The 15,184-nt window shown below is 46.9% G+C and overlaps 1 protein-coding gene across 1 annotated transcript in view; it reads left to right on the top strand.

The window, feature by feature from the left end:
* The first annotated feature begins 868 nt into the window (after window positions 1–868).
* LOC136653665 (uncharacterized) overlaps window positions 869–15,184 on the top strand; it is an 18,687-nt gene continuing 4,371 nt past the window's right edge. Inside the window, exons 1-16 of the mRNA XM_066630552.1 lie at window positions 869–917; window positions 1,447–1,574; window positions 3,150–3,293; window positions 4,150–4,224; window positions 4,591–4,761; window positions 5,186–5,282; window positions 6,934–7,157; window positions 9,526–9,679; window positions 9,820–10,028; window positions 10,689–10,806; window positions 11,667–11,872; window positions 11,962–12,079; window positions 12,219–12,388; window positions 12,976–13,073; window positions 13,171–13,277; window positions 13,731–13,808. Coding sequence (XP_066486649.1) covers window positions 869–917; window positions 1,447–1,574; window positions 3,150–3,293; window positions 4,150–4,224; window positions 4,591–4,761; window positions 5,186–5,282; window positions 6,934–7,157; window positions 9,526–9,679; window positions 9,820–10,028; window positions 10,689–10,806; window positions 11,667–11,872; window positions 11,962–12,079; window positions 12,219–12,388; window positions 12,976–13,073; window positions 13,171–13,277; window positions 13,731–13,808 — 2,146 coding nt within the window. The remainder of the gene's footprint in view (window positions 918–1,446; window positions 1,575–3,149; window positions 3,294–4,149; window positions 4,225–4,590; window positions 4,762–5,185; window positions 5,283–6,933; window positions 7,158–9,525; window positions 9,680–9,819; window positions 10,029–10,688; window positions 10,807–11,666; window positions 11,873–11,961; window positions 12,080–12,218; window positions 12,389–12,975; window positions 13,074–13,170; window positions 13,278–13,730; window positions 13,809–15,184) is intronic.

Here is a 15,184-nt window from a genome sequence, read left to right as displayed (position 1 = left end):
TCACAGGCCTCTGAAGAATATTTGGCACTGTGTGGGATTTTGGAATGCTTGGCAACTTTGTTTTGGCATTTGGTACTGACATTCATGTGCTAAACTTCTAACACGTATCAAAAATTGACTTGAAAGTGGTTACATGTGCTTCCTGTAATGACCTTGTCATGAATGATCTTTGGCTGCTTTTCTTGCTTCACATGACTGTTGATGCATTCCATAGCCATCCTCGAGGAAACATGCACAAAATCCAATCCATGTTTTGACTTCAAAATTTGTACAGTCCTCTGGTGAATGCTACAAGGCTCTTAGCTATGTTTACTGCTGCAAGGCTAACATGATGACCCCCTCTGGAACTCAAAATTCTCAACTCATGTGTCCTTTGCTTCCTGTGTGCTGAAATCTCAAATGCATCACAAAACAGGTCATTGTGTGGAGGAGTGTAGATTCTGATTTTGGCTCTTTGGAGAAGGAAAGAAAGTATAGCTATATTCCACTATGGCAAACAGATATGTGGCAAAGTGTGGGCCACTGCGAGATACATGAAGCTGGACTAGATGGGCCTTTGGCCTGATCCAGCGGGACTCTTCTTAAATTGTAGGATCCCTGCTGCATGGCATGATTCTTACAAAATAAGGGGCAACTGACCATTGGGAATGCTGAGGAACCACAGGAAATGTGGTACACTGTCTGGGAAGGGTACAGTTTGGGGTGCTGCCCTGTGAATTGTTGGGGGGGGGGGGTTGAGGCACAGTTGGAGCCCTATCTGTGATCTAGGGAATCATTCATCAAACTTTTCCTTGATTTTTCTTTAATCCCTATTTCCTGGAAAGGCACTGCACAGACTGAATGTCGGGGCCGTTACTTCTGGATATGGATGAATAAGGCTGCATTGGGCCAGAACACATGGCATTACAGTGTTATCAGTGAGTACAGTATCTTTTCTTTGACAAAGAAGTGGCAGTGGGGTCACCTTCAACGACTGTTTTCCTAAGTATGGACAGGGTGACCAGATGTCATAACCACAAAAAGGGGACAAGGCACCCCAAAATGTAGGACATGACAAAATATAAGTTAAAAACACTTGTGTATTGATTTCATGTGGTTAATTTAAACCCTATTACTTATTAAATTTAAAACTAGTACATATAATTAATTCCAAGAACACTATGCGCTGCCTACAGGGCCCTTCTCACAGGGAAAAGGACATTTAAGTTCTTTTCTAGGACCCAAGGCTAGAAAAGACATGTCCTGGAAAAAGATGTCTGGTCACTCACTGATGGGTGAGAAGAACTCAATAAGTGCTCAGAGGCAATCTTATTTCAAAGCAGCACACTGACACCATTCTTAACCTTTGGTAAAAAGGAGCAGGAGGTAATAGGTGGCACCCAGGGTCTAATGTTGTTGCTTATTATTCAGGATAAAAGATCAGCTTTTTCTTGATGCTTTTTACAGATGACTTTGGCCAGCACATTCTTGTGACGGAGCATGTGGCTGCCCAGTGTGGCTTCACAAATAGCACAGACCTGTATGGCAACCCTGTGATCAGAATTTCTTTCCTGGCCTGTTCAGTCCGTAACTTGGTAAGCCTTGTGCCAGTATTCAATTATCTATTTGTGGTTTGTAATGCAAGAGTACTGTATGCTTAGGCCACTCCTATTGAGAGGATCACTACCGTGTGGTTACTGGAGGTAGGCGGTTCGACTCTGTCAGTCAGCTTCTCCAGCTGCTGCATTGGCTGCCCATTCATTTCCGGGCCCAATTCAAGGTGCTGGTATTGACCTTTAAAGCCCTATACTGCTCTGGACCAGGGTATCTTAGAGATCACCTGCTCCCGTACAATCCGGCTCGTCCTCTTAGGTCATCAGAGAAGGCCTTTTTACAAGTGCCGCCGCCTAGGGAGGTACGTGGGGCGGCTGCAAGAAATAGGGCCTTCTCAGTAGTGGCACCAACGCTATGGAACTCCCTTCCCCCTGACTTAAGAATGGCTCCCTCTCTTGAGTCCTTTCAGCGAGGCCTGAAGACCCTTCTGTTTAAACAGGCCTTCTGAGTTCTTGGCCTTTTAACATCTTTTTAACATCTTTTAATATTGTTTACAGGCCTGATTCTTTTATGACTTGCTGCTGCTCTATGCTCTTTTTACCTATTTTTACTCTGACTGCTGTTTTTTATGGTGTGTTAATATGTTTTTATTTGTTTTTAAATTATGTTTTTAATATGTTGTAAGCTGCCTTGAGTCCCTTTGGGGAGAAAGGCAGGATAAAAATAAAGTTGTTATTATTATTACTGATTGGGTTTCATGACCAAACTTAGAAACCTACTTGGCATTCACTACTATGTGAACTAGTATATAGTGATCTACTATATGGGTGCCTCCTTAATTTAAATGCACTGCTATATTGGGCCAAGACTATGCACCATGAAATAGCACTGGGAAGCCCATAGATATGAAAGTGACAGGCTTCCCATTTCATCCCAGCAACTGTTTTTTGGAGAGAGGGCCTCTGTCAATGGAGTCTTCATCTAGCAGTTATTGCTGATGGCTATTGGTTTTAGGAAGGAATTAGAAAAAATGCATCATTACAGTCCATACAACTTGTCACTAGGTAAAGAAGTATTTGCTTCCTCAGCTGGGCGCTCTTTGAAATAAGAATGCAGTCCTTTAATGTTAAAGCAAGAATACTTGATGCCCATCATAGTACTGACTTCAGAAAGTATTCTATAGTGGAAACAGTGATCTGAAGTATCTTCAGAAAGTCTAGCGTGCAAGATGTACAGTGTCCCAAATGCCATAAGTGTCTAGGCAAAGGATCCCATCTTTATGTTGGGACTTAAGATAAATTGCGGACAATTTTGTTTAATGTAGGATTGACTCTAGGAAAAGGGGGTCTGTGCCAGGTTCACGGTGCTGAGATGACAGCCATTCCCGGCGGGGGGGGGGAGCTAAAATGTATAGCTCCGTTTGGCTCCCGCCACCGGGAATGGCTCCGAAGGGAGGGGCTGCTTGGCCCCTGCCAGACTGGGTGCTGTGCCCCCCCGTCCAGCTACGCCACCACAGGTGACACATGTTGCCTTTCTGGGTTGAGGAAGCAAATGGTTCATGATGTAGGAACCTCTGTGCAGCCAGGGAAGCTAACTCAAGGTTTCCTTCTCTGCAGTTTGACCAGGAGTTCAGCATCCAGCTCCAGGTGGCGGTAACCAGCCCAGCCAACCTGACTGTTGCTTATGATGTCTCAATGAAGTGCTTCCTTGGTGACCCCTGGAGCCCACGTGAGATTGTCTGTGAGGAAAACTACATGGAAGTGAGTGGCGTGGAAAGGAATACCCAAGTTGCCTCCTGTGCAAAAATGGATGCTGAAGAAAGGCAGAATCTGTGATTGGTTTAAATTGCTTACGTTTGGCCATAGTGTGCTAAGTGAAACTGACCTGGCTCAGGCCTGCTTAGTATAGTTCTTCTGTATGAGATCTTTAACCCTTGCATCTTCTAGCCAAGTGAGAGAGCCTGTAAGACTTTTAAACAGTTCATCAGGAAAATATTTGGGGGAGAATGCAACCCTGACTAGTACATGTTTCTTTAGAACCATGGACAAGAAATGACCCTGTTTGCACCCCACTGGGCTCTGGTCACACCTGACCAGGGGTTGGGGGGAGTCCCAGGAGAGCTTTCATGTTACAGGGCTAACCAAAGAGCCAGAAACACAAACCCTGGTACACCTTAAGCCATTTCTGCCCAACATTGCGTACATGCGACAGAGACCAAACATGTACACCTGTGGGCCAGGCAAAAATGGGTTGAAGGGCAAGATGGGATTGTGCTTATTTTGGAGAGCAGAGCTGACTGTCTGTGACCTGCTCCTTAATCCAAGCAGAAGATTCTGCTACTTTGTCCTGCATAAATTGATTTTTTTTAGGGCAGGGAATATGTAGTGTGACTTTATGGAACTTGAAAAAGGTTGAGAAGACACACACAGCATTTGAGTACACTAATCTGTGCAGCGCATGATATCGTCGGCCCTTGAACCTCTGCAGAATGGCCAGTTTTGGAAGCGGTGTTTTGGAACCAGTCCTCAACCTCTTGGCATCTATTCTTAAATGCGAAAGCTGAGTGGAGACACTGGACTAGTGGTTCATCCAGCTGACCTGGGGCTGTTTTTGCAGGTGTCAGTCCGGCGGGCTGTCCCAGGAATTGCAAGTGAGGCGCTCAATGAAGACTGGGTTGCTGTATGGCCTGTGGTAAGAACTTGGGGAGGTGATGCACGTAGTTATGAGAGAGAGAAGGGAGGGGGCTTGGTGACTTTAATGAAAATGATGAACCATGCCTAGCCACGTTGCCGAGCCACGCCTATGTGGAAATGTTGGTAACTTTTTAAACTTAAATTTTAACTTATGTCTGTCTCCTAGATGGGCCAGATTTCAAGTTTGCAGTAGAGTTTCTCCTAGGCTGGGAAAGAGAGGCTGTACAGAAGGAGACAGTGCAACCTGGATATGACATGACTGCATTACCCGATTTCTTAACCATCTGGTTCTGCACAAGAGCACTCTTGCTTGAGTTGTTAACAAACTGAGCATCCTAATGTAGCCTTTGCCCTTCCTCTGCAGGCACAGGGTGCAGTGAACCAGGTGTGGCAAGTAGTCTTCCACTTCCAGAACGCCTCTCTTCAGAGCATGATGGCAACCCAGGCGCACGCCTTGGGCTATGGTGTCAACACCACAGCTACCCGTGTCCTCTTTCGCACACCCTACAGCACCCAGCAGACTGAAGTCACCAAGGTAAAGGGCCATAGTGCCAAAGCAGAGCTGTATGTGTCTGGATGATCTATTGTTGGGGGGGGGGGGGGAGGAGAAGAGAAGACACTGGGGATGGTCAGATTTTGTTCTTGGGGCATCGCCACACATGATTCAATAACATTTTTTCTACTTCTCCTGTGCCTGTAATATGAATTCAGCACACTTCCACTGGAAGTGACTTTTGTTTTCTGTCCTGTTCACAAATGGGCATGGCAGGAATTAAAGGTGCTTTTGGTGTTGTGTCTGTACTGTAGGCTCCCTCCACACCCTGCTTGCCCCCTGTGATTCAAGCACTTGTGTCTTGGCCTTCCTCCCCCCCCCCCCCCCCCCCGCAGGCATGAGATGATGCTGACTTGAGTCGCAGTACCCAAATGTATCCCACAGCTTTGCAGTTGTTTCTTCACAGGTTGAGGGCCTGGATGTCATGGTGGCACGAGCCACTGTCTTCTACAAACAAGCCTGGATGATCCTAATGGTGGACACGGCTGTTGCCTGCCCCATCAGTGAGTCTCTGATTTGCATAGTCTTGAACGCTTAAATGGGAGCCATACCCCTCTTTTTCCACCAAAGGGGTGTGTGTGTGTGTGTGTGTGTGTGTGTGTGTGTGTGTGTGTGTGTGTGTGTGTGTGGTGCACCTCCCCTCACACTGCCTCTTCTCCTAGCTGCTGTTTTGTTTGGCAGTATCCTCTCTGGCTTCAGAAGCAGGTTGATAGTACAGTTCAGTAGCATGGAAAAGAACTTGAGGTCTAGGTTGCAAGCAGTCTTATTTCAGATGTCGGGTATAAACTAGAACTTGTTAGAGGCTTAAAACTAGGTGTATCTTAACAAAGCAGTGGGAGAGGAGCTACTCACTGGGATTGATAGGGAAGGGTGGTAACCATTTCTCCCTATACCCTTTTCCTGCTGAAAAAATCACAGCAGCTATTTGCAGAGTGTTTCTGGAGATCCTATAAATGGATCCAGGATAACCTTTATTAAAACAGGTGGTGATTCTTTTAGCCCCAGATAAGGAGCCGTGGCTGCGATCTGTGCACCAAAACTTCATTCCTTGTTCAAGCCACTGTACCACCTGCTGAGGGGCTTGACCAGTTGTCTCTATGTGGCACTGAAAAGGTGAAGCTGGCATCGGTTATTAAGAATATTTGTATACTGCTTTTCAACAAGTTCACAAAACAGTTGACTATGAAAATTAAGCAACTAAGTAGTTGGCCAGTTAGCTCAGTTGGTTAGAGTGTGGCACTAATAGCGCCAAGGTCACAGGTTCGATCCCCATATGGGACAGGGCTTGCTTTTTAATGCCTTTTACAAGTGTTTGTTGAATACCATACCTTACAATGCTGTGATTTGTGCTTCACTGAGACAGTGGCTGTACAACCTCCCAGTGAATCTTGGAGTTAAGTTTTGATTGTGGTTCCTCCAAAGTCAAATACTCTGAGGCAGGCTGGTGTAGTGGTCTGAGAATTGGACCTGGAAGATCCAGGTTCAAATCCCCACTCGGCCATGAAGCTTCCTGGTGACCTTGGGCCAGTTGCTCTTGGCCTTGCTCACAGCCTCACGTACCTCACAGGGTGGTGGTTGTGAGGACAAGAGGAAAACAGCCATGTACACTACCCTTAGCTCCTTCCAGGAAACGTGGTGTGAGAAATAAATGGCTCCCTGCCCCCAAAAGGCTCACAATCTTAAGGCAGACTGCCACCAACAGCCACTAGAAAAGTGGCTTCTCAAACGAGCAAGCATCTCTAGAGAGTACCATTACAAGCAAGGCCAAAGTAGGTGGTGCAACCTAGATTGCATCACTGGCCCTGGTATGCTTGCTTTTTCCTGTAAACCGGAAGGTGCATTCCAAATCAGTAGTGGGGGGGGTGGAGTGGTAGGGGGCTTAAACGAATCTTCTCACAGTGGTTTTGGTCTAGCTTCTACTGCTCTGTGCATGCTGTTAACAGGGGAAAAGCAAGCATACAAGGCTTGCTGGTCTGTTGCATCAAGCTTGTGTCTAGGAAGGCCTTCAGAGCATTGGATATACAGTCTTGAAATTCTACAAAGAAGATCACTATTCCTCAATGGCAACTTTTATACAGTACTGTACATCTGGTTTCTAGTGGAGTCCTTTATATAGCATTGTGCTCGTTGCATGTAGTTCTCTCTCCTCTGCAGACCCTCCTGTCTTCACCGTCACAACTCTGAGCTGGGTGACACCACGGATCCTGCCATCGCTGGTGAGGTTCCCACAGCAGTATCGAGATGAAGCCATTGAGATGGGCTTGGACGGGCGTGTGATTGCCGCAGCCACCATTGTGCAGAATGGCTACACCTTCCTGACAGATAACCATCTAATCAGCATCGCAGTGCCCATTGGGGCCCCTGGAGGGCTCACAGAGGTCTGTAAGAGCATAGCAGCATCCACAATAGTTTGAGACAGGACATCTTGCCATGATTAGCCAATCTGAGCCTTCTTGGAAAGGTCAGGCAGACCTTTTCAGCTTTGCACAGCTGCTGTTCAGCTTGACTTTTTCAAGCTTTTTCTTTTTTCCTCTGTGGAATAAAGCTTTCCTGATCAGGAAAAAACAGAGCAGGCAGGAGGACTTCTTTGGGAGGGGAATTGTATAATGGAGAAACTGCCACATTTTTTTGACTGAATATTATTAATTATTATTATTAACAGTATTTATATACCACTTTTCAACTAAAAGTTCACAAAGCGGTTTACAGAGAAAAATCAAATAACTAAATGGCTCAATCAAATAACTGAATATGGGGTTTTGCTTGCCCCTGTTCGTAAAACAAGGGTTCTTTCTGCTTTCTTCCCCACTTCAACCTCGTTATTGCAAACTGCTAAAGGCTATGCTGTGGCTCCCTGTATTCTGCATTAATCTTAAATATAGGAGGACGGACAGTTGGGTTCATAGCAAAAGTTACAGTAGAGAAAAATAAGTGTGTTCTATGTTAAAATACTTCAAAATATATCACTAGTGGCTCCATCTGTATTGTATTGTATTGGCAACCTTCAGTCTCGAAAGACTATGGTATCGCGCTCTGAAAGGTGGTTCTGGCACAGTGTCTAGTGTGGCTGAAAAGGCCAATCCGGGAGTGACAATCCCTTCCACACCGGGAGCAAGTGCAGTCTGTCCCTGGCCTGTCTCCCTGGCTATGGGCCTTCCTTCTTTGCCTCTTAGCCTCAGACTGTTGGCCAAGTGTCTCTTCAAACTGGGAAAGGCCATGCTGCACAGCCTGCCTCCAAGCAGGCCGCTCAGAGGCCAGGGTTTCCCACTTGTTGAGGTCCATCCCTAAGGCCTTCAGATCCCTCTTGCAGATGTCCTTGTATCGCAGCTGTGGTCTACCTGTAGGGTGCTTTCCTTGCACGAGTTCTCCATAGAGGAGATCCTTTGGGATCCGGCCATCATCCATTCTCACGACATGACCAAGCCAACGCAGGCGTCTCTGTTTCAGCAGTGAATACATGCTAGGGATTCCAGCACATTCCAGGACTGTGTTGTTTGGAACTTTGTCCTGCCAGGTGATGCCGAGGATGCATCGGCGGCAGCGCATGTGGAAAGCGCTCAGTTTCCTCTCCTGTTGTGAGCGAAGAGTCCATGACTCGCTGCAGTACAGAAGTGTACTCAGGACGCAAGCTCTGTAGGCTCCATCTAATGTGGAGGAAATGACAGGCTGTATACTAACCATGCCTTGGTATTGAGGTGCATGGATGTGTACTAGAAGCCAGAGGAATTCTGGGCTGCCTGCCTCCAACAAAATGAGAGATTGCGGGGACAGCTGAAGTCTAAAGAATTGTACTTTGACTTGTTTTGAAGTCAAATTTGTGGCAGGCAAACCAGAGACTGGCTTCCTATTTTATTGGGACTGGTTGGAGCATAAGGAGAGCACTAGGCTGTTCTCAGTTGGTGTGTCAGTTTGTCAATACAGAAGAAAAAGGACTGATTCTGGCAGAAGTGATCCAGCCATGAGGCAACCTGACTTGCATCAGTGGCAGATTCTGGGTCTTTCTGCCAGCACCTCCCTCCAACCCGCTGCAAGATGTTTTGATCTGTTTGCTTGCTCACAAAAGAAGCAGTTCATCAGCCTCTTTGCATGGTTCCTCAAATCTGGGACCTCTGGTCTTATTTACAGGGTCTGCATTAACAAAGGTGCTCTCTTGCTCATGTGGTCCCTCTAAAACTGGAAGTCCCAGACTTCCGTGTCTGAGGAAACCACGCAAGTAGCATCTTAAGGCATTTTCTTACAGTGTACTGCAGCGTCTGAGGTGGGTCAACCTTGAATGCCAGCAAAGTCTTTCCTTCTTCCCATTAGTTCTAGTACAGATGAAGGTGAAAAGGGATAATCCTATAGAACTTGAGTAGGAGGGTGTAGTTGATGTGTCCTTTTGTGGGAAGAACTTGGCGACTTTCACTTTTGTCTTAGGGCACACTGAGCTCCTATGTTCTCACCTTGTGATGTTGCTACTGGGAGACAGCAAACTATAGACCGTTGCCCTAAAAACAGAGTTTTTCCAGTTACTTAACCACTGTGCTCCAAACTTCCATGGCGCAAGAGTGTGTTGTGGCACAGCAGTTGAACGTTGCTGGCTCCAGGTGTAGATTCATCCATAGGAGAATCTACAGGATTCCCTCTTGGAGATGAAGAGGGAAGATGTGGGATCTCCAATAGAAACCATTCACGTCACCATGCATGGGAGGCCTTCCGTTACTTGATACTTGAAGCATTGGTGCTTCCCTTCCCTCTTGTTTCCAGAGCGATGTGATTGACAACCGTTATGGCACGACATACAGCATAAAGCTGCTTTTGGACCGCCGGTGGCAAGGAGACGAAAGTGACCGGACACGCCATCGCAGCCTGAAGACCATCCGCACGCCCTTCGCCCCTCACACACCAGTGCTAATCAACGGTGAGTCACGTCCTTGTAGTACTCCTGGAATAGGTTTGAAGCTCTTGTGCATGTTACTTGATGAGCCACCCCTATAGCTGTGAAGCAGTTGCTTGTTCTTTAGTTGAGGATGCCTAATCCCTGTTGCTGCTGCCTTCCAGACACTATCCCAGAGAGGGGCTACTTTGATGTCGGCCTAGGCCACTTCTTTCCTGATGTGTTGCTGGACACTATTGATGTTGGGGGCAAGCCCTTAACACCTGGAGACCTCAAAAAACGTGGCTTCATCCTGGATGAAGTTCCCAATCCAAACAACACCAGGATCTTCACTCTGCAGGTCCCGTTTGATGATCCACTAGTAGAGCAGCAGGTAGGAGCAGCACAGAGTGACTTCTGTATAGGTGTCCTAAATCTAATTTTGCAGCTTTGGGGGGAAACTGACCAAGCTGCTAGTCATCTTTGCCTATTTACACTTTATCCTGCTGCAGATAAAGCTAATGAAATGGCAAGAATGGAATAAGAGTGCTGCAGGGATATTGGGGGGGGGGGAGAGAAGGTGGACACAATTTGCTTGAGGGAAGGACCTTCTGACAACTGGATCTTGCATAACCTGTCTTGTGGTCTGTGTGCTTTTCCTTCAGGTGGCCCACATATAACAAAGCAGGCAAAGGGTCTGTCCTTATAATGGAACTTAAAACAGGTGTGCTAGAGGACTGAGAGGATGGGGGAAGTTCTCACTTGGGTGCAGGGCCAGCTTATCAGAGACCACCTGAGGTGGTTGCCTTGGAAAGTAGATGGTATGTGCCCACCTCTAGCTACCCATCTGCTGCCTCAGCTCCTCCTAATACCTAGATTAAAGAGGGAGATGAGAGTTGAAGAAGTCTAGATGCTAGCCCACCACTGTCCTCTTTGGTCTGGGGAGTAAAAGGAGTAGAAGCTGTCTCGTCACAAGTGGAAGGCAGCATTTAGCACACTTTGACGTGTGTCATCAATGGGCCTGCATGGTGTAAAGGTGTCTTCTCCTCTTCAGTACCTGCATGACAACATCAGGAGGTATACCCTGCACCTTAACTACACCCTTATCCTAACCCCAAAGGACAAGCCATTCACCCACCCTGGAGTGATTGAATGTGAAGTCCCTGATGTTGGTAAGTTGGCTGGAACAGACTGGGGGCAATGATATTGGTACCTTGATTCTCTTGGCTAAGGACTAAATGTACTGCACAGTTGGAGATGGCTTAGGACAGTGACTTCCCCTCCCCCCTTTTTTACAGGTCAGTGTACTGTACTATGGTCTTCATCTGTGGTGATGTGTCCTCTTCCAGGTTCTGTGGCTCTGTTTTTAAGGCAACCGTCTGTAGTAACAAATTCTGTCCCTCTTCCTCTGCTGGGTCAGACAACTTGTTACTACAGGCAGCTGCCCTAGAAACAGAGCTACAGAACCCAGAAGAGGTTTTCAGTGATTTTTTTCAAGTGCTGTGCTCCAAAATCCTGCTGCAGCACACCTGGAGACCTTTCATGGCACACCAGTTGAATATTGCTGGCTTGGTTGGTTGGCAACCTTCAGTCTCGAAAGACTATGGTATAAGCCTACAGCACTCAGTGTTACCAGGCAGTCTCCCATCCAAGTACTAACCAGGCCTGACCCTGCTTAGCTTCCAAGATCAGACGAGATCGGGCATGTGCAGGGTAACAGTTGCTGCTTAATGCTTTAAATATGCATGTGTGTGTGTCTGAGGGAGCATCCCCTCCCTACGTCAGGGAAGGAATAGCTTTTATCAGAAGAGGTATTCATCATAATACTTGCAGTTTAAATTCTGGACTCATGAATAATGGGGGAACCTTGTTCCTATTAAACACTACCTTCTGCAAATAATTCTCAGTTCTGCAAGATGTGGTTTCCCAAAGCTTTTTGGAAACGCCACAAGCTGCAATGGCTTGTAAACGTGGCATTGATCCTAATCCTGTTCATGCTCTTTCCTTATCTCCACCCTGCCAACATTGCTAGTCCTTCCAACCTTTGAGGGTTTCTGTAGGGCAGAACAGATTGGTCTGGTGATGACCCATGGGAACTTGGATCGCTACTGGATCCCACATGTGGGGAACCTGCCACTAACGAACGAGGTGGCTGTGGCCCGTAACTACAGCATACAGGATGATGGCAACTACTTCTACCTCTCTGTGCCCCTCTTGGCAGCTGGTTTGGTGTATGAGGTAGGTTAGTGTACTCACTGCTCTCTTGGTCTTGGGTGAAGGAGGAAACTTTGTGGCAGCAGCTGACAACCAGCTGTGTGTCTTGCCAGGATATCTCCCTCCAAGGGCTGGTTGCCCGGCTTGGCTTCAACCTGAGGGATAACAAGACTCGAGAAATTGTAATAGAGTTTCCGTTTGCTTGCACTTTCCCCACCAGAAAGCTGCTTGGTAAGTTAAGTAGCATTTATGGCTGGGTGACTGGTTTGGGCAACCCTCCAGCACTTTGATGCAAGTGTTCTAGGCTTTGGACATGGCCCCCACCAAATAAAATCAGGACAAACCAAAGTGGTCTGTTTTCTGGCTTCAGTGTGCTTTCCTAATGGGACGGTGGCAGCAACAGTTCTCAGTCTAGACACCAAACCAGCCTTGGACCCCAGAAGAACCCACCTCCGGGACAAGAACTGTGGACCTTTAGCTGCTGATGAAACCAGAGCACTCTTCTCTTTTCCTGTGGCCACTTGTGGCACCACCAGAAGAGTAAGTGGGACTTTACTGGGTGTACTGGTGTGGGGTGTTGTGGCTATGTCCAGTTTAAATGCAAGACTTTTTTTTTACTACATGGAAATTTGGGAGGTTTCCATGGGAATATTTTTGGAACTTCCTGTTTAAGGGCTGTCTTCAACTGCATCGCCTTTCTAGGCTTGGCCAATTAAGTCGCTGTGGGCACAGTCATAACCAGGAGATCTCCATGACTGCCACCTAACTGCAGGTTGCAGCATGTCCCATGGGCACAACTATGTCAGTGATGGAAAGTCAGTTAGGATTTGGGCCTGTGTTGCTCTAGAGATTGTGATGGGCACACTCACTAGGTAAACCTGCCACTTTTACATGATTGATTCCAGGGTTCCATGTAAGAGTCCTTGATCTTGATAGGGAGGCTGGAGCGAGTTCAGGACTTCAGAGCTTGTGTAAATACACCTCACTGCATTTGAGAAGTTACCTCAAGTGCAGCTGAACCATAATTAAGCTAATGAGTTCTGTAGCAGAAGTGATTGGGTTCCTCATCCCTGCCCTCCAAGAGGATGCCACTGGACAATCTAACATAACACCACCTTCCTGTTCAGTTTGAAGGTAACTACTTGGTTTATGAGAACGAAGTGATCTTCAGGAGAGAAGTGATTTCTCAAGCAAATCCAGTTATTACCAGGGACCCCCAGTACAGGTAAGGGTCTCTTGCTGACACTTTCAAGAAACAAGTAGTATTGTGATACAAGGCTAATTTGAACAGATAGCTTAAGAATACACTTTTCGCTTTCTAGGTTGACTTTAAGCTGCCGTTACCCTCTCAATGAGACTCTTAGGGTGTGGGCCAAACGGCTCCTAGGGCAAAGAATCGCACCTGAGGCTTTTGCCTTTGGGCCCAGAGGTAAGCAGGAGTGGACTTGGTTTGCTTGGGCTGTCAACCAGGCTCTTCTTGGAACAAGCAGGCACAGACTAAGTGAGATTGAGAGGGGTTCTTTCATAGGGGATACTGTTCTGTCTGAGTGGCAAATACAGGAAGACTGGATAAATGTTGCTAATCAGATGGATGGTGTCAATCAGATGGATGTGCATTGGTTGGTAAAGGGGTATAGCCTAAAATGGATTGGTCTTCCTGTAATCTGGTCGCAGAAGCAACATCCAAGGTCCTTCTCTTGGTGGGGGAGGGCAGCTAGCCTTTTCCGCACACAAATGATGGTGGCTTCAGTATCTCTGGAGTCCAAAACACTATAATATCCAGAATTCTAGTAATTCTAGTAATTCTAGTAATTTTATGCAGATGGGAGATCTAAATTGTTTTCCTTTTGATACGTGAGTGCATTCTAATTTTCCTCCACAGCACCGCTCCTGACCTACCGGCAGAAGAGATCTGCAAATGACCACATAGTCTTCCAGGAGGCAGGTCATGCTTCAGAAGGTAAGCCCTGCTGAGCTGCTTTTGAACTGTCTTGGGGATCACCATCTTGCTAAGAAATGGTCCTTAGCCAAACACCAAAGGGGCAAAGAGGACTTTGTTAGCAGAGCAGATGCTTCAGTGCTCAGTGTCTGTAGGTTGCAAAGGTTCAATCCCAGGTAGAAATGGGGGAGGCCCTCGCTTAGGGAGCTACTGCCAATCACTGTTAGCAATACTGGGCTAGGTGGATCAGTAGTCTAGGGAAAAGTCCACTTCTAAGTGCCTATAAAAGAACCATGACAAATATGGCTGGTGTCTAGAAAAGACTCTTACTGGGAGTAAGGAAGTTCCCTGCTGGTGCACTATGTTGGAACTGTGCTGGATCAAACAGACAAGGTATGGTTGCTCTGATCCAGCACATTACAGAAGCCCCCTTACTCAGTAACATTAAATTTAAAGAACTTGCAAAATGTAAAATATGACCAGACATGGCATTAGAACCCATTCGAGCATTCCTGAATGAGCCACCTCATAAGAACAGCCCCACTGGATCAGGCCATAGGCCCATCTAGTCCAGCTTCCTGTATCTCACAGAGGCCCGCTAAATGCCCCAGGCCATTTTCCAGCCAGTCTAGTTATCCTTCTTGCAGTGACGTGGGGGGAGGGGGAGGAAGCAAAAGCCCCAGGGTGCCATGGGGGCAGCAAAGTCCCTCCCATTGCTCAGTTGTGCCCCATCACCAGTGCTACCACCTGCCCTCCTTTCTAAGCCACCCACCCTCCTTGACCTTAAAAAAAAAAAAAAAAAAAGTGGAGGAGGGCAGGTAGAGCAGCATGAAGCTGGGTGGCTATATGATCATAGCAACCCTTGGAGCCTTTGTGCACTGCTCTGGACCAGCTCCCCCCCCCCTTTTAAAGGGGGAAAGAGAGGGTGGTCCAAAGCTTGGCTGCAACCTTGCAGTGTGGTGATGTTATTGTGATTACTTCCGGGTGAGGGGCAGCCAAGTGCCTTTTCAAGGTAAGACCACACCATAGTGTACTGTACTGCAGGTGTGCTGTGAATACTTAAACTTCACATGTTTGAGAATTATGCTGAACTTAACATCTTATAGAAATCCTGGAACCTGATTTGTTCTATAAGGGAGCATCTGAATGTAGTGGCCAACCAAATGCCTTCAGGAACGGTTTGTAGGTGTGCTAAAAGGACCAGTTCTTCAGTGACATCCTGGAGTTCCATGTAGCCATCAAGAGAGCTGTGTGCCAGAAGCAATTATTGTGGCAGTAACTGCTAAGAGCAGGGCTGCCTTGTTGTGGCATGCCTTCCAGATGACAGATTTGGATGGTCCCTGCCTCATTCTCCCAGATTCTATGTAAAAACCTTTCTTCTTCAAAAAGAAGAGGTG

This window comes from Tiliqua scincoides, chromosome 5 (assembly GCF_035046505.1).
Source record: "Tiliqua scincoides isolate rTilSci1 chromosome 5, rTilSci1.hap2, whole genome shotgun sequence".
Classification (NCBI taxonomy): Eukaryota; Metazoa; Chordata; class Lepidosauria; order Squamata; family Scincidae; genus Tiliqua; species Tiliqua scincoides.
Note: the sequence above shows the minus strand (reverse complement) of the source record. Positions and strands in the feature narration are given on the sequence as shown.